General features: G+C 38.3%; 1 protein-coding gene across 8 annotated transcripts; it reads left to right on the plus strand.

The window, feature by feature from the left end:
• The first annotated feature begins 7187 nt into the window (after positions 1-7187).
• Positions 7188-18601, plus strand: TRIM59 (tripartite motif containing 59). 8 transcript variants are annotated; one of them, XM_010952054.3, is made up of 4 exons: positions 7188-7484; positions 8279-8356; positions 13071-13160; positions 15449-18601. In XM_010952054.3, the coding sequence occupies exon 4, from the start codon at positions 15452-15454 to the stop codon at positions 16661-16663; it is 1212 nt and encodes a 403-aa protein (XP_010950356.1). In that variant the 5' UTR covers positions 7188-7484; positions 8279-8356; positions 13071-13160; positions 15449-15451; the 3' UTR covers positions 16664-18601. The 8 variants fall into 8 exon arrangements, with proteins under 8 accessions (XP_010950356.1, XP_045370488.1, XP_074224907.1 ...); XM_045514532.2 differs by having other exon boundaries at positions 7188-7396; XM_074368806.1 differs by having other exon boundaries at positions 7188-7392.
• The last annotated feature ends 94 nt before the right edge of the window (positions 18602-18695 follow it).

The raw sequence follows: 18695 nt of genomic DNA on the forward strand, positions 1-18695 counted from the left end.
ATTAATTATTTTTATCATGATTCTTTGACAGATGGAAAACAACGAGATGAAAACCATTCTTAACCACACAATGACATGTATTATTCTCTGATCATGTGAAGTGGCCCTTGGAGAGGGCGTCAGCAAGTTTAAGTGGGGCCTTGAATGTGCTGTGTTCTCTCGGACGAGGCACCTTTCCTTTGGGCCTGTGTTCACTCTTCTGAAAGTGGGGAGATGACTCTCCATCCAGTTTTCTGTGAGTCTGTGAAGCTGTAAACTCTGTGTAAGTGACAACTACAACCTTTGGAGGTCTTACTAGGAAGGTGTCATGGGTTAAACGGTGATACCGCCAAGTTATGGCCACACCTTGGCCCCCAGAACCTGTGAATGTCACTGTACTGGACAAGGGTCTTTGTAGATAGAATTAAGAATCTCGGAAAAAGAAAATAAAAATAATCTTAAGACGAGATCATTCTGGATTACCCATGTTGACCCTAAATCCAATGACAAGTGTCTTTATACAAGCAGAAAAGGAAAAGGCCGATGTGAAGCAGAGGCTGAGACTGGAGTCATGCAGCCACCGGGCCAGGAACGCCTGGAGCCACCAGAACTGGAAGAGCTGAGGACAGATTTTACCGGGAACGTTCAGAGGAAGCACATCCCTGCTAACACCTTGATTTTGGACTTTGGCCTCCAAAACTGCGAGAGAATAAATTTCTTTTTTCAGCTCACTGAATTCATGTTGATTTGTGCCAGCGGCCCATAGAAAGCAACACAGAAGGTGAGGAAGAAAATGAAAGTGTAGCGCCTGGTGTGAAGGGCGCCTGCGCTGGGGCCAGAGAGCCACGCCAGGAGCCCGCGGAAGCTGTCTAAACTCGCTGGCATTTAGTTCCCTTCTTTGCAAAACTAGGATGCAGATAGAGACAATGTTTGGTTTTTTAACACTTCATTTAAACGTTTTAAAAATAGTAACCAACACAGAGAATGTGAGGATTAAGTGAAATAGTGAACTAGCCAGTGCAGTTCCTGGTTCATAGTAAGTGCTCAGTAAGTGTTTGCTGTGGGGGGACATGGTGGGCCCCCAACATTCTGGTAAAAAAAAAAACTTTTTGGTAAAAAAAAGAATTTCCCAAAGACAAAGTTTAAGAGACAAAGAAAAGTTTACTAGATATGCTGCTATAGGCAACAGCGGCCACACAGACGGAGGTGCCTGTGTGAGCCCCGAGGGTGGACGTGCAGGGTCCTTTACTGAGGAAGGGGCTGTGCACAGCGGGAGAGGGGGACGGGTTTCTGATTGGGTACGAGTGAGGTCAAGTGCTTGGGGTATGGCAAGGTGGTGTGGTTTACGACTCTAATAAGGAGGAAACGTGGGCTGAGACAAGTCAGCCTGAACTAGTGTGAGGTTAGCCATTTCCCAGGACCGTTAATTGTGCTGCGGCAAACGCACATCAGGGAAGGATGCACTTTGTCTTCTGAAGAGGAGCAGGCGGATGCCTATGGGCTGGAAGTTTGGGGATTGCGGGTCCTCGGCAGGAACCAGTCAGCACTGCATTGGCCATTGTAATTAAGGTTGTCTTATATGTGAGATGACAATCTCTTCCTCTTTGGAATGCTGTCTCTAAACTTATTTGGTATTTATTCATATATTGCTAGAATAATCTCAAAAATGACACAGAGTACGAGAAAAATCAGACCATATGCTTCCGGCTCCAAATCTGCCTAAATGTGTTTTTTTAAAAAAGCAAATTCTGGTTATTGTGATTATTAAGAGCATCCTGAAAAGGAAAGGAAAGTAACTGTATATTACCATCCACATAAACTATTTCAGGGCCTTAGTGCACACATGTATCTGGCATTTGCCATTTTCAATATACAGGATGACATGTACAGTCACATGGCAAGTACGAGGGTCTTTGATACTAGAAATGCTCTAGTTTTTCTCCTTTAGAAGAGAATGGGGCAGGGTCTCAGCAGAGAATTTAAACAACAGAGGTGTTTTATCCCCCTGTCTCCAAAACTTGAAAGTTAAATGTTTCTTGATTTTTCAGCTATGATGTGATGCCAGCCAGGGTTGGGAAGACATTAACCGACCCCAGACTTGTCTTCCTTGATGCAAATCCAACCATTCTGAATGTAGGGGACAGAGACCATAACCTGAAAAGGCGGTATAGTACAGATACGACCAATAAGGATCTAACTGTGAGGTGGGTAGGCACTGATTTCTATCTACTATAGAAACCCTTCTATGGACCTCAGAACAGTTGAAGGTCACCTATGTGTAGCTCCAACTACCTGATCACCAGTCACCAGCAATCTGGGGAATTCCACGGCTTCAGATCTGGGCTCCTTTTTCCAGTTTGATGCAATCACTCTAACCACAGTTTATCTGATATTACATTTAACTGTACAATAGATGAGTTTCTGCTCACTTAGATAAGCAACTTGAGTACAGAATCTGTGTTCTTTTTATCTTTCATGCTGTGCATTTATTAGGCAAAAAACAAATATTAGTTTGATGAAATAAATGAGAGAATTGTACAAAACTGTATTAAAATCAAAATTCTGTGAATGATTTATAAGAAAATACTCAAAATTCAAAATTTTTGGATAATTAAAATAACTGATGATGGCATGACAATTACAAACAGAATGTCTTAAGAGAATTGAATATTAAGTGCCTCAATTAGGAGATCTCCAAATTTATTTCAGGTTATCGTCATCTATAAAATTAAGCCTTAAACAAAAACTTGTGGCATATGATCCAGCAATTCCACTTCTGTTTATTTATCTGAAGGAAATGAAAAAACTGTCCTGAAGAGATATCTGCACCTCCGTGTTCATTGCAGCACTGTTTATGATAGCCAAGACATGGAAGAAACCTGAGTCCATTGATGGACAAATGATAAAGTTGTGAGATATATATATGCCACTAACTTTTTTTTTCCTAGGAAGCAGGGTAACCACTAGTTTTTTAAAAATTAAGATATAATTGACATATGTTTGTTTCAGGTGTACAACTTAATGATTTGATATTTGTATATATTGCAAAGTGATCACCACAATAAGTCTAGTTAACATCCATTACCACACAGTTACAATTTTTTTCTTGTTAAAAGAACTTTTAAGATCTACTCCCTTAGCACCTATATATATATGCAATGTAATATTACTCAGCCATAAAAAGAAGGAAATCTGGAAATCTGACCATCTGTGACAATATGGATAGACCTTAATGGCATTATGCTTAGTGACAGAGAAAGATACCGAAAGATCTGTTATGTATGGAATCTATCTCCACAAAAGAAAACCCCCACAACCCCCTCCTGCCCCCCAAAACACACCAAACTCATAAAGACTAGATTGGTGGTTTGTTGCCAGAGGCAATGGGGTGAGGAGTGGTTGAAATGGGTGAAGGTGTCAAAAGGTACAAACATCCAGCTATAAAATAAACAAGTCATGGGAATGAAATGTACAGCATGATAGAGTGAATAATACTGTATTACATATTTGAAAGGGGCTAAGGGAGTAGATCTTAAAAGTTCTTTTCACAAGAAAAAAATTGTTAACTGTGTGGTAATGGATGTTAACTAGACTTATCGTGGTGATCACTTTGCAATATATACAAATATCAAATCATTAAGTTGTACACCTGAAACAAACCTATGTCAATTATATCTTAATTAAAAAAAGAAACTAGTGGTTACCCCCCCCCAAAAAAAAGTTAGTGGAATTTGAAGTAAAATGAATTTTTAAAAAATTGAAGTAGTTGATTTACAATGTTGTGTTAGTTTCTGGTGCACAGCAAAGTGATTCAGTTATACATATATATATATATTCTTTTTCAGGTTCTTTTTCATTATAGTTTATTGCAAGATACTGAATGTAGTTTCCTGTGCTATATAGTAGGATTTTGTTGTCTATTTTATATATAGTTTGTATCTACTAATCCCAAATCCCTAATTTATCCCTTCCCCTCTCTTTCCCCCTTTAGTAACCATAAATTTGTTTTCTCTGTTTGAGTCTGTTTCTGTTTTGTAAATAGGTTCATTTGTATCATATTTTTAGATTCCACATATAAGTGACATGATATTTGTCTTTCTCTGTTTGATTTACTTCACTTAGTATGATAATCTCTAGGTCCATCTATGTTGCTGCAAATGGCTTTATGAAATAAAATGATTCTTAATGATAGTAAGTACAAGAGAAACTGTTAGGAGGAAAACTACTATTGAACAAAAGACATCCTTTTAGTTTTCTAAGTTGCATTCAGAGATAAGCTGAAAAGGACTGTGTGAAAATAAATTCTATATAATATATTCTAGTGCTTAAAACCGTATAGTTTATATATTTTTAGGTACTAATATCAAATTTGGGCTCAAACTCAGTTTAAGGCAATGCCATCATGGTTAGTAGGTTCTTCTCTTCTGAAGATGAGGTTTTTTTTTTTTTTTTCTTCTAGATTGCTCTAAGATCTCTTCCAATTCCAAATCTCTGAGTCTGAATTCTACTGCATCATGCTGAGTGCTTCCCTCCTGCCCCACCCCCTGCCCCACCTCAGATAAAAGGACCTTCGAGAACTGTTGGGTAAATTCTCCTAGCTCACTGTCCTTAATTCACTGCCACTATAATCATGGCACCCATGTGGCTGTGCTTTCTTTGAAGTCCTGGAGATGAACCACAGATGCCTTATAATTTGGAAAATTGCATGTTCTCTTTACTATAATTCTGATGAGGCCAATGTGATGGGAGATAACAGAGAATTATTTAAACTCAGTAGCTATTAAAACCCCAAATCAGAAAATGTTTTAGCTTGCCTAGAGGGCACCTCTCTGTGACTGAGGCCTCCTGTTTTGGCTCTTGAGACAGAGAATGTCTAAGCAGGGAGTCTGAGCACCAAAATTCATGTTTTATTGCCTCCTCTTCATATCACTTGTAAATAACTGCAAATATTTACATTTTATCCTTTTCCTAAATTCTTTCAAAAGGAGATTGGTGCAAGTATGTAGGTAGAGACCCAAAGCAGCTGAACTTTCTCTCCATCTTTTTTTTGGGTAACTGAGCAGCTTAGCACCTCTGATTTTTATGCTTATGGATTTTAAGCAAATACTTCTGCATCTGAGTGTCACTTCTTCTGTCTGGTCTTTCCAGGCCAACGTGATCTTCTGCAGAGCGCATGAATCGCAGTCCCCATGGCCCAGTAGGTCCCCTTGACTGCTGCTGCTGAGGCTGCCGTGGTTTCTGCAGGCTCCTGTAGCTCTCTGCCACTTCCCCGTCAGGCCAGGTTACAGAGATCTTTGGCAGCGTTGGGAACCAAAGGGCCTCTAAAGCAGTCTCCCTGTAGGAACAGATGTCGCCCTTCCTTTCAGGTGCCACTGCTTCCCTCTGCTGATGCTTGTCTATTTGGGAGCTAACAGACTTCTCTTTCTGCTTCTCCCAAACATTCAGCCTCTTCTCTTAATTGTTCTGTACCTCAATGGATTGAGGCTTTTTTGGAAAACAAACGCCAGTTAAGTTTAGTAAGAGGTACTCCTGCTTTCTTGCTACATACAAAACTCTTTTTAAGGGAAGGAAGTTCAGAGGAAAAACACAGGTGGAAAGTAATTATTGCTCAAAGCATTATACAGACCTGTGAATTCATTCTAGAGGTAATTACACTTAAAATTTTTAAAAATTATTAAGACTTTATTTTATTTAGGTTCACAGCAAAACTGAGGGGAAGGTACAGAGATTTCCCATGTATTTCCTGCCCTGCCCTCATGATAGTCTCCCACATCATCAACATTCCCCACTGGAGTATGGTACATTTGTTACAAGTGGTGAACCCACATGGACCCATCATAATCACTCAAGTCCCTAGTTAACATCACTGTTACACTTTTTTAAACAGAGAATAATTTTATAGAAATATGCTGCATTTATGGCTATGGAAGGATATTCACAACATACTGTTTTGACAGGAAGTTAAAAAACTATCAGGATGGTTTCAATGTTTAAATAGAAAAATCTATGTGTATGATAAAGTCGAAATGGATATATTGCACCGTGTAACAGGATATTTTGGATATCTCTGGAATCCACACATTATAAGCAAACTTTTCAGTAGTTGAATTGGTGAAGCCATCTGAAATTGACTCAGGACTCACTGATGTTAACCTTAATTTGGTTTATACCGTTTCATATTTTTCTGTAATTTACATGCCTAAGACCTGAAAGTACTGGCAATACACAGTATACCCAGGCTCATAGTTTTATTTAGCACAGCGGTAAATGCCTTCTAACTGCAGGAAAGAGAAGGAAGCTGTGAAGAGACTGTCTCTTGAGATACGGCTGGATAGTTTTTCAAGAAAAAAGAGGGAAAAGGATTACTGAACTGTATGTTTTCTTATTTCTAGGGGTTAAGAAGATGAAATAGGAACTTAGTGGAGAAACTGATTGGAAGCCAGAATTCTGTGCAACAGTCATGTTCAGGCAACAGCTTCATAAAGTGGAAAGAGGGACGGGGGCGGGAGGAAGAGTAGGGAGAGACGCAGGGTGACCGTCCCAAATGAGTCCTAAGGTTCCACCAGCCCTCCCAGGGTTCTCTTTAAGTACAAGAGAATTCTCAGTAATCAGAAGCCCCCTCCTCCTGTGCTCAACCTGGTAGTCTGGTGGGTTTCTGTCTCCAGATTCTGTAATCAAAGGGAAACCCGGGCTCAGGGGAGAACGGCGATCACCCACTGGGATGCGAGTGTTGTCAGAGCATCTCGGAGCGGGGAACCCATGAGGTTAGAGTGGAAGGTGCTGCGCTTTAAAGCCTAGAATCAGGCCGTGCCGGCTTGGCTCCAGGTAAAAAAAAAAATAGTCCTACCAATCTGTTTTTTAAGAACTCATCGGCCTCCACCAGGCCCCGCCTCTCCCGGGGCCCCTGGCGCCTTCCCGCTGCCACACGCGGAACTGCAGGCCAGGAGCACCGCGGCCAGAAGAACCCCGACACGCCGAGGCGCCTCCTGCGGCGCGCCTCGGGAGCTCCCGGGCGGCAGCCCGCGCCTAGTGCGCAGGCGCAGAAAGCTCTCCACGGCCCTCGCGCCAAGCCTCGCGATCACGCCCCCGCCTCGGCCGCAGCTGTCAGCAGTTTACTTTCGAACCTCGGCCCCGCGCTCTTTCCCATTGGCGGATGCCACGCAGTTGAAGGTTGCCGGGAGACTGCGCCTGCGTCTTGAGGCTTCGAAGCCCCGCCTGCTCTCGGCACCTGAAGGCCCTCAGGGCGGAGGAGGGCGGAGACGCCGAACAGTTCTCAGCACCCGGGCGGAGGCCGCAGAGCTCTCCCTCTGCCGGTGGTGTTACCCCGTTTCGCCGTCCCCTCTGTGAGTCTAAGGAACATCTCTTCTGGTCCGAGAAGGCGGCTGTGGTCCCTCATCTTTCCCTGTGGCGCAGGCTGGTATAGTGCATGTGTCTGGAGGAGAGTCGAGGCGCTTGATGTTGGAAAGGGCTGGCTTGGGTTCCGCGTCTCTTCCCTCCTGTCCCAGGTGGAGAGTTTGGGGAACCTCGGCTTCCTCCCTCCAATAGGGAACTTCTTTTCCTTGAGGAAGGAAGGCCCTCCTTAGTGGTGAGGCTGAGAGGGGCGGGATTCCGAGGAGCTGGGCGTCCTCGCGGGGGTTGGGAGCGGGGGACGCCAAGGCGCACTGGGAGATGCCCGGGAGGGTTTGTCATAAATCTTCGGGAAGGGGAAGGGGACTGCTGTTTTGAGCTCCTTCTTTGTGAGAGGTTATCGTTACTTTAGCAGGGTTAGGTGTAATTATGCCCATTTTACAGATGTGAAGCCTCAGTTCTGAGACACATTTAGGTAAAACTGACCCAGGGTGTCTCAGAATTTAAGTGGCAGAACTGAGAGACAGACAGACATATGGATGGGAATAACCTAAATCAATATTTATAATTTTAAGCTGGCAAAATCTTTCACTCACATGGATGTTTCTTGTCTTCCACTTAACTTTCAGCAGTCTGAAACGACCATGAATGTTTGCTCCGTCTTTGCCATTGTTGACTCATATTTTCAAGAGCTCGTAAGATACTTGACTCTGTAAAAAGAGGTCCTTTGTGACAGTTTATTTGGTCACAGAATTGTTGGGATTTTCATAGTACAGGTGATACCTCTCCTGCGGCTTCACAGCTGTTGATATTTGTAACGCTTCTTTTCTAAAAACACGAGGCTTAGGGAAGGTAAACAGCAGGCTGAAAAAACCATTCTCTGCGATACCGCACTTAACATTTTTTGAGAATGTAAATCTAGAACATTAAGATAAAATTATTTTAATTTTAGAATAAGAATAAAAGAATCTGTAAAGTTGGAGAAGATAAAAGTATATTCAAGTCTCCAAACCAGAAAGTCAACAAAGCGGTAAGTTATGGGCGATTAAGTGAATACCAAAGAAATTTTCAGTAAATTTTTACTGAGTGAATGATTTAAATTGTAAGGTGAAAATTTTAAATCTTGAAAAAAGACATAGATGTCTGTGATGTATAAAATTCAGACCATATAGACGGAGCATAAAGTGAAAAGTAAACAACTCCCTTATCTGACCTATACCTTAAAGTTAGTCACTGTTAACTCTCTGTGTACCCTCTACAAATTTTACAACGATGTGTGCATCTTAATATAGACACACACATTTAACACATAGAGATCTGCAAGTTGAATTTATTACTTATCTGGATACCTTTTTGCCATTCATGTCCATATTGGTCTTCATTCCTCTTTTATGAGCAAGTAGCTATCCTTTAAAGTGAGGTACCATAATTTAACTAGTCTGGCAAGGTGAAATTTTGATTTTAGGTTATGATAGTTTTAACATTGCTTTTCTGCAGACACATTGAATTTTTTCCAACCAAATATATAGTTCCACTTTGAAAAGTATAAAAAAGCAAAAAAAACCCCCTTAACTTCTCATTTCTGTTCCTGCTTAAGTGGCATTCAGTTTTTTAGTTTGTGTAAACAGTTTGACATCAAAATGCAGGGAAACAGTCCAAATGGGCAGAGTTAAAATCAGATCTGACCATAGGATTTTTTTTTTTTTAATTTGAAAGCATTATGGTGATCCTTTATTATTTTTGTATATTTACATGTACAAAAGTTTTTTAAAAATCTTACCTTTAGATGTAGATGGTACAGTTGTAGTGTTTGTAAAGTAAGTCTTGAATTGCATACAGTGTGCTTTTTATCAGTTAGGGCCCCTGCGATGTGAGCCCCAGCCTGGGTGGTGACACCTCTTGAATTTTCCCAGACTTAGCTGACTCACACTATGAGTCCTAGAGCAAGCCAACTAACTCTATAATGTGGCAAATTTTTCTTCAGAGGTTGTAAAATGTAATGAATGTTTTATAACCATTCATGCTTAGAGATGAAAGGCACTAGTGCATTAGGAAACTAAAACTTAATAGTTTACACAGAATAGTGATATTTTTGGTATTGCTTGATTCTCCATCATCTACTTGTAGTGCTGACCATCCATAATATGCTGGTTAGACATTGTGGAGGCTTCAAAGGAAATTAGCCCTCTGGAGAAAGACTGCATAAAAAGTTTAGAAATTCACTAGTGTGTTTGTTTTTGACATTTAAACACAAGAAATTTGTGAAATAATTTACAAGCAGATGATTTAGCTTCAGGTTTATTTCTGAAGAGATTTCTTTTTATATTCATATTTCTTGGTGACTTTTAAAAGGGAAGCAGGAAATCTTGAACTGAGTTATCAGTATGTACTTGGGCTTTTAGTACTCACTGGAGGAAGATAACATTTTATATGGGTTATTTTAAGTTTTTGCTTTTTAAAAGTATACGATAATACAAACTGATTCTAAAAGTAATTTGGCAGGGAAAGGGGTAATTGGCAAGACACATTTTTAAAGTTTTTAAAATATACATAAAATTTACCATTTTAACCATTTTTAAGTGTATATAGTTCAGTGGCATTAAGTACATTTCATATTAAATATGTTCCACCATCTATCTCCAGAACTTTTTCATCTTCCCATACTGAAACTGTGACTGACTAAACAGTAACTCTCCAACCCTCCGCCCTCTAGCTCTGGGCAGCCACCATTTCACTGTCTGTGTGGACTGTGCTTATTGGTTTTTATATTATGTGCATTTTTCACATCTAATGTGATAGTGCAGTTTTCTCCATTGACCTGATTGAGTAATTTTCTGTTATTGAATTAACTTTACATTTCTGGGAAGAACCTTATTTGGTCCTGTACTGTATTCTTTTAATGTGTTCAGGGTTGATTTATTGCTAATACTGTGTTTAGGATTTTACATCAGTAATCATTTTTGAAATTGGTCTGTTTTTAGTTTGTGTTGTCAGGTTTTGGAATGGTATTATACTATCTTCAAAACAATTTGCAGGGAGAAAGGGAGGGTATAGCTCAGTGCTAGAGCGCATGCCCAGCATGCATGAGGGTCCTGGGTTCAATCCCCAGTACCTCCATTTGAAAAAAAAAAGCTAAAAATAAATAAACCTAATTACTCCCCCGCCAAAAAAAGAAAAGAAAAATTAAAAGAAAATGGTGAAGTTTCCATCTTGTGTTCTGGAGCAGTTGAACAAGAAATTGTTTCTTTACCACTTGAATTGACTCACTAGAGAAGCTTGCCCCCCCCCCCCTTTTTCCAGAGTAGCACTTTTCCAACTTGTGAATTTCTCTCAGGGTTTGCTTTATCTTTTCCAGGCAGTTTTGGTATTTGAACTGACACAGAATAATTTCTTGTAGATTTTCGAATAAAGTAACATAGAATTATGTAAGTTATTCTCTATCATTCTGGCTTTTTCTATGTTTGGTTTATTTCCTTTTTTTAATGCTAACTTGGTACATTTGTTGTTTCTTCCTTTCCCCCCTTGTTTGAGATAGTATAGTAGTCTATTGCTGCATAACTATCCCAAATCTTAGCAGCCTGAAGCAACAAAAATTCAGTTTCTTTGGGTCAGAAACCTAGGAGCAACTTAGCTGACTGCCTCCGGCCCATCGTCTCTCGTGAGGTTGCAGTCATTCCAGGATTTTACTGGAACTGAGATATCTTCTTCCAAGCTTACTATGTAGTTGTTTGAGGCTTCAGTTTCTTGGAGGATGTTAAATTAGAGGCCTTAGTTTCTTGCCACACCAGTGGACCTTGATCTCCTTACAACATGGCATCTTGCTTCCCTCAGTGAGAGTGATCTAAGAGAGGTGAAGAGAGAGTCAGAGCCATGGCCTTTTATTACAAAATCTTGGATGTGATAGCCTGTCACTTCTGCTGTATTCTGTTAGAAGCAAGTTACTGGGTCCAGCCCACACTCAGGAGAAGATTACAAAAGGATGTGACCACCAGGAGGTGGAGGTCATTGGGGGCCATCTTGGAAGCTGCCTATCACAGATAGCTAATGGCTTGTTTACTTATTTAAAGAGCCAGCTCTTGGATCTGTCAAGTCTAACAATTTTCTCTTTTCATATTCGTCATTTCTTCTAATTTTCCTAGATTGGTCCCCCCCTCCATTTTTTTTAAAGATGAATCCTTTCTATATTACTTTTTTTGTTTTGTAATGAAGGTATTTGGCTTCAACTCTGCCCTATAGAACTTTTTTTTAAACCCTGTAGATTTTGCTAAGAGTATTTATATTATTTCACATGAATAAATTGCATCTTGGCTGGGTAGAGAATTCTTTGGTCATATACTTTTCCTTCTAGACCCTTGTGAACATTGATTGCTACATTGTCTTTTAGCATTCCTTTTTGCTTTGGAGATGTTCTCGTTATCTACAGCTGTGTAAAAACCATCTGAAGGTTTGGATGGCTGCATGTCCAAGATGACTTTTTCAGTAATGTGTCTGGCACCTCATTGCTTCTCCACTTGGTCTCTCTTGCTGCAAGGTAGCTTAGACTTTTTATATAGTGAAGAGGCAGCAATCTGCCAGGCTAGCTAAGGTCTATACCCAGAACTGTCACTTGTACTATATACTGTTGGTCAAAGCAGTTATATATCCTGCCCAGATCTTTTTAAGACGAGAATAGATTTCATCTCTTGATGGGGGAGTATGCAAAGTCACATCACAAACGAGCATATGTGGGAGCTAACTGTTGTGGCCATTTTTGGAAATCATAGTCTCCCAAGAGAATTTTGAGACCATTATGTTTTTGTTTTCTTTTTAGGCATCTTACTTTTCTGCCTTGATGCATATGGGATTGTCTTTATTTCTTTAAATTTTTAATAGTATGATAATAGTTGAAAGTAAGACAGCAGAATTAGGTTTATAATGAGAAACAGCAGCCTCCTCCCCTCACTCTCCCCACTTTTGATTCTTGCTCTCCAGAAGCAGTCACTTCCATTTCTTTTTAACTATTTCTTTTGGTATTGCTTCTCTATTTCTAAATAATTTGTCTTTAATGTGGTTTCTTGATTTTTTCACTTCTAGATATGTACTGACTTCTTGTAAGATTAGTTCTTAAACACTGTGAAACCTTCCCTTATTCCCTCCTCCTCCCTCCTCTCAATATAATTTTGTCATTTTCTTAGTTTGGGCTGTTACAACAAAAATACCATGACTTAAAAAAAAAAAAAGATACTGTAGACTAGGTGGCTTACACAACAAACATTTATTTCTTGCAGTTTTGGAGGCTGGGAATTCCAAGATCAGGATGTTGGCATGGTTGGGTTCTGGCAAAAGCTGTTCCTGGTTTGCAGATGGCCATCTTCCTGCTGTGTCTTCACATGGCAGATAGTAGAGAAAGACAGGGAGCAAGCCCTGTATCTCTCCTTGAAAGGGCACTAATCTCTTTCAAGAGTGCTCCAATCTCATGGCCTCATTACCTCCCAAAAGCTGTACCTCCTAATACCATTGCATTAAGGGTTAGGATTTCAACATACGAATTTTGAGGAGACACAAACATTCAATCCATAAAAGTCATACTTTTTGGTAAAATCATTACTTAATATTTATGACTAATAAGACAACTGAACAGTATCATGTACTATATAGTATTTTCTCTTTACATGATTCTGTCACTTTTCTCTAAATTTATTTTCTTGTTACCTCTCAATATGTTAAGACACATGAAATATTGTCAGTTCTTTTTATTTACTTAGACATTCCTTCTGGATTTCTCTCTTCTTCCTCCAAGTTATCCTCTACACTTGCTGCACAAACATTCAGGACTTCATTTCACAGTTATCCTGGTGAGAATTCTTACGTTTTTTCCCTCCCTGCAGGAGTTTCTTTAGAAAGAGTGGGTGAGGGGTGGTTCATTTTTGAGACTTTTCATGTCAAACTACTTTAGTCTACCTTCAAAACTTACTTACTTTCTCTGGGTGTATAATTTCCCTATTTTCCTGAGAATATTGAAGAATTGCTTGTCTTTTAGTTTCCAGTATTATTGTTACACACACACAGAGTACCTAAATTAAAGATACTCATCCCAGAAAATGTTCATAGGAAACATTTTTTTGCTCCTTTCCCACCTGCTCAAGAGTCTAGGCTGGTTATGGAAAATGTTGCATAAAATTTCTTACTAGTTTCTAGAAGAACAACACCCCTAAGCAAGATAGCCACCTGTTTTCTGTGTCTTGGGCAGCAACCAGAGTCAGAAAGTTCCTGGCCTTACAAGTTATTTTCAACCCAGGCTTACTTCTGTTAGCCATTTCTCACTTCTCATGAATTTGTTGCCTAAAACCAGTTTTTAATAAATCATCTGGAAGAAGGTAGTCTGAGAACAGATTTGATTAATGTACTTCAAATTATCTACATATTTCTGATAAAATTTTATTAACTTTTACATGCTATGGAAGTAACTTTTGAGACCATATTTGCTTCCATTTTATGTAAATTCAAGAGATACTCTTTTTACAATAAAGTTGAGCTTTTGGGGGTCCTTAAATGGGTTCCCAGGGAAAATGTTGTTTTCTAATTTTTTGATAAATATAGGACTTTGGAGGGAAAGGTTGGATTCTGTTTTAGGGCCAATTTTTGGTACTTAAGCATTAAATAGCTTTAATATTAAATCTAAATTGAATGTACACTGCTCAAATTTTATTCCTTCCTTGCAAAGTGCTGTTCTGTTTATTCCTTCATTATGAATTCTGACATCATTGAAATAAACTGAGAAAATGTTTGTTTTTCTTGTGTGGTTTTCCTATGATTTCAGAGCTCTGTTAGGTATAGTTGTAGTCATAAAGATTTCTCAACATGTAGGCACTTGAATTTATTTGCAGTGAATGTCATCTTCTGTACTGTTGCCCAATTACTTTTGTTTCCTGGAATGCTTCACAGTTCAAGCTTCTTGGTCTCTGCCACATCTTGGCTCATTAGGGTTATTAATATTGTCAATCTGAATGGAATATTTTCCGATGGACTCTTGATAGAACTTTTCCTGAGCAAAGATTTTACAAAACTAAGATTTGACATTTTATTAACATTGGTCTCTTAAGGGATAGTGTTTATTCAGCCAATATGGAGTGAATGCCTATTGTGTGTCAAGTTCTGCACTCAGACACAATTCCTGCCCTTATTGCAGGCTTATATTCTAATATATAGAAAAATGTTACAAAATTCTTTTAAGTAAAATTCAGCTAAGTGCTAGAAAGTAGAAGTGCAGTGTGCTCAGTGAGATTAACAGAGGACCTAATCTGGGGAGGAGGTGGGAATCAAGTTGAGACTTGAATGAATAAGAGTTTGCTTTTGCAAATGGTGAAGGTAAGGCACACAGACCTAAGTCTAAAGAGGTTTTTATGTTTATTAAAAGTACAGTTATTTGTAGATGTTGTTTTCTCAAACTTTTAAAAGTTAGTTTTTATAGAGGAGGATTTGGTAAGCTTTATATTTTACATGAATGGCACTTGGGTTTTGTCTTGCTTTTTATGGTTCTTCAAACAGTGGTACAATTTGATTTTTCTGTATCAGAGCAAAGTAAGTTTTGAGGGATTGTGGCTTGCAGTGAGGATTAGGTATAAAGGAAGACTGTGAGGTGGTAGGATGAAAAAACGTCAGGCTTCTGTTGTTGGAAATGTCAATAATGGCTTGCCGAGAGGTTGTTATTTGTGTCAGAGGGGGTCTCAGAACTGTTGGTGGATTTCTTTCATGAAGGAAAGATGACTAATGGTGTTCTTTACCACTAATGCTCTAGTGGTCAGTAATTCATAGTTACCACAATCAACACTTCCATCTTTCAAGCTTTTTTTGTTGCAAGAACTCAGAAATGTTTTTCCCTTCTAATTCTTTAAATTAGTATTGCTTCACAATATTATACTATGCTGATCCAGTGCTTTAAGCAGACATACTAGTATTCCATTCAAGAAGCTAAGAAATTTATGAAACAGTTAGAAGTTTAGTCACTTATTTTAGAAACTATCATTGAGCCACCTGGGAGTATGAATTGAAGAATGTAATTTTGCTAGGAATTAACTTGTTATTTCATATGTGCATGTGTCCTTGTTATTTGTAGACTTAAAGTACCTTTTTCTCTTGACAGGAAATGCACAATTTTGAGGATGAGTTAACATGTCCCATTTGTTACAGTATTTTTGAAGATCCTCGTGTACTACCATGCTCTCATACATTTTGTAGAAATTGCTTGGAAAACGTTCTACAGGCATCTGGCAACTTTTATATATGGAGACCTTTACGAATTCCTCTTAAGTGCCCTAACTGCAGAAGTATTATTGAAATTGCTCCAACTGGTATTGAATCTTTACCTGTTAATTTTGCATTAAGGGCTATTATTGAAAAGTACCAGCAAGAAGACCATCCGGATATTGTCACCTGCCCTGAGCATTACAGGCAGCCATTAAATGTTTACTGTCTACTGGATAAAAAATTAGTTTGTGGTCACTGCCTTACCATAGGTCAACATCTTGGCCATCCTATAGATGATCTTCAGAGCGCCTATATGAAAGAAAGGGACACACCTCAAAAACTGGTTGAACAGTTAACAGACACACACTGGACAGATCTTACTCGTCTTATTGAAAAGCTGGAAGAACAAAAATCTCATTCGGAGAAAATGGTCCAAGGTGATAAGGAAGTTGTTCTCCAGTATTTTAAGGAGCTTAGTGATACATTAGAACAGAAAAAAAAATGTTTCCTAACTGCTCTTTGTGATGTTGGCAATCTGATTAATCAAGAATATACTCCACAAATTGAAAGAATGAAAGAAATGAGAGAGCAGCAGCTTGAATTAATGACATTGACAACATCTTTACAAGAAGAGTCTCCACTTAAATTTCTTGAAAAAGTTGATGATGTCCGCCAGCGTGTGCAGATCTTGAAACAAAGACCACTTCCTGAGGTCCAACCTGTTGAAATTTATCCCCGAGTAAGCCAAGTATTGAAAGAAGATTGGAGCAGAACAGAAATTGGACAAATTAAGAAACTTCTCATTCCTGAAATGAAAATTTCTTCAAAAAGGATGCCATGTTCCTGGCCTGATAAAGATAAAAAAGAAGTTGAATTTTTTAAGATTCTAAACATTGTTATAGTTACACTAATTTCAGTGATACTGATGCTGATCCTCTTTTCTAACCATCACATAATAACTTTTTTAAATGAAATCACTTCAGTATGTTTTTCTGAAGTCTCTCTATCTGTTTACCAAAGTTTATCTAACAATCTGCATGATTTAAAGAATATACTGTGTCACACTTTATATTTACTGAAGGAATTCATGTGGAAAATAATTTCTCGTTGAAAATTCAAGTCTGAATTATTTAAATAGGCTTATTCTATACAGCAGAGACTAACAACCACAGTTAAACGGAGGAATGGGGTAGCATGGATAAATAAAATAGCAAGCTAAACATTATTAGAGTTGTAACAAATATAGAAATGTTAAACCTTTTATGCTTCTGTTGAATAGAAAGTGTCATCAAAAGTTAGAAATGAGACAGAATGTCTGGTTTTCTGAAAACCAGAATAAAATCTGGTAATTACTTGATTTGAGTATTAATACATTATCCCACTTTTACTGGTTTGAGAGGTTGACAATATCACTGTGATATTTAAACATTCTTGTACTAATACTCTTTTAGCATTATATACTGCAGTGGTTGGCTTTGCACTTCTGTGTATATGTAGCTTTTAATTAAAAAGTGAAATCCTGAAAGGTGTAAGCCTTTATTTTGATGTGGCTTGACACTTGAATGGGCAAATAAGGATGGTGAGAAGAGGTTTTAAATTCAAGCAGCAAAATCTCAAAGTGATAGGGGTTGCTTATGTTAAAAATGTCTTTGATCAGATGTACCTGATCCACACATTAATGTGTTTTAGGTAAACTTAAGAGCCTTAAAATGTTTATCAACATTCATTCCTAATTAAATTATTGCTTTTGGAAATCCAAAGTGTTGTTAGGGACCAAACAGTAACATTTTCTAACCCTTGTTATTCTGTGGTTTGTGTTAATTTATTTTAGGATTGTATTCGACTTTTGTGCAGTCTTCAGTCTTGTCAGTCAAATCAGTTCTTGGATAAAAACTCTGAAACATGGTACTAGAACAGATATTACTGATATATTCCACCCTTATCAGACTGACGGCATCATGTTCTGCATGTCTTTAAAATTGTCTTAAATTTTCTGTCAAACTTTCTCTTACTCTAATGCCAAAGTATCAATAATCTTACGTTCTTGAATTTTGGTATAAAGGGAGCCTACTTTAAGTCAAATCCCTTTGATTTAGTTCCCTTTTTATTAACAGGGACTGGAGTTGTGGTGCTTTGTGGTAGGACTTTTTGCCTCTCTGTCCATACAACCCTAAGTGCAAGCTCATTTGCTTTCCAGAAATTCCAAATTAGCTGTTGTTCTTAGATCACATCTGCAGTTCAGACTTCCCAGGTCGGATTAGGGAATGCTCCTGCTCCTATAGATAACATGGCTGTAATCAGGACACCAGTTCTAAAATATTCCTAATGTCTTATCTGCTGAGAACAAATCTGAGTAAGAAGATGCTTGGCTGTATTGTCAACTTATGATCAGAATCAGAATAGCATGATTAACTGTTGTGTGGGCAAAGAACATTTGGAGGGTATAATGGAGGTATTCAGCTACACACTCACTGTAGACTGAAGTTGCACTGATTTAAGTACTAGTCACAACATAAATGCCATGTACGTTTTGGAATACATGTGTAAGTATTAGTAAGCACTGAAATGTGCCAAACATTTAATCTCACATTTGTGAAGTAGGTATTAACCCTTGCTTTTTGTAGATGAGGAGACAGACACTAAAGTGCTTGCTCAAAGCCATATATCTAGTATATGAAAGACCCAATGTATTCTTTAGAGTTCATCTGTCGTGCTACCTTTAAAGGATTTAAGCCAAGATTTTTATTAAATTAGAGTTTCTAATCTATGTCTAAGAACTACACTAAAAATTGAAGTGTTTTAGGTTTGACATTAATATTTTGTAACTTGCCAGTTTTTAGTAGACAAAAGTTTATTTTTGGATACTTTCTATGTAGTGTGCATGAATACAGTCAAGGATACAAATAACTGATTCTTATAAATGCTGTTCTCTTTTGTATTTTTACCAGGAGGATGAGATTGTAAAATTTAAAGTATATAATCTTGAAATATTTCTCAGGTTTATGTATAACAAAAGTATGTATTTTAATAAACTCATTTTGGTATTTTATTTGCATTGAGTGGCTTAATATAAGGTGCTCAAACTCAGGAGCAGTTGGTTGCTTTGGAATTTTCATATTGGCTATGGGCTATTATCTGTAACT

Source organism: Camelus bactrianus, chromosome 1 (genome assembly GCF_048773025.1).
Source record: "Camelus bactrianus isolate YW-2024 breed Bactrian camel chromosome 1, ASM4877302v1, whole genome shotgun sequence".
Taxonomy (NCBI): Eukaryota; Metazoa; Chordata; class Mammalia; order Artiodactyla; family Camelidae; genus Camelus; species Camelus bactrianus.

Bases quoted from the DNA above. Each gene is read 5' to 3' on its own strand.
- TRIM59 (XM_010952054.3), top strand. From the start codon at position 15,452: ATGCACAATTTTGAGGATGAGTTAACATGTCCCATTTGTTACAGTATT.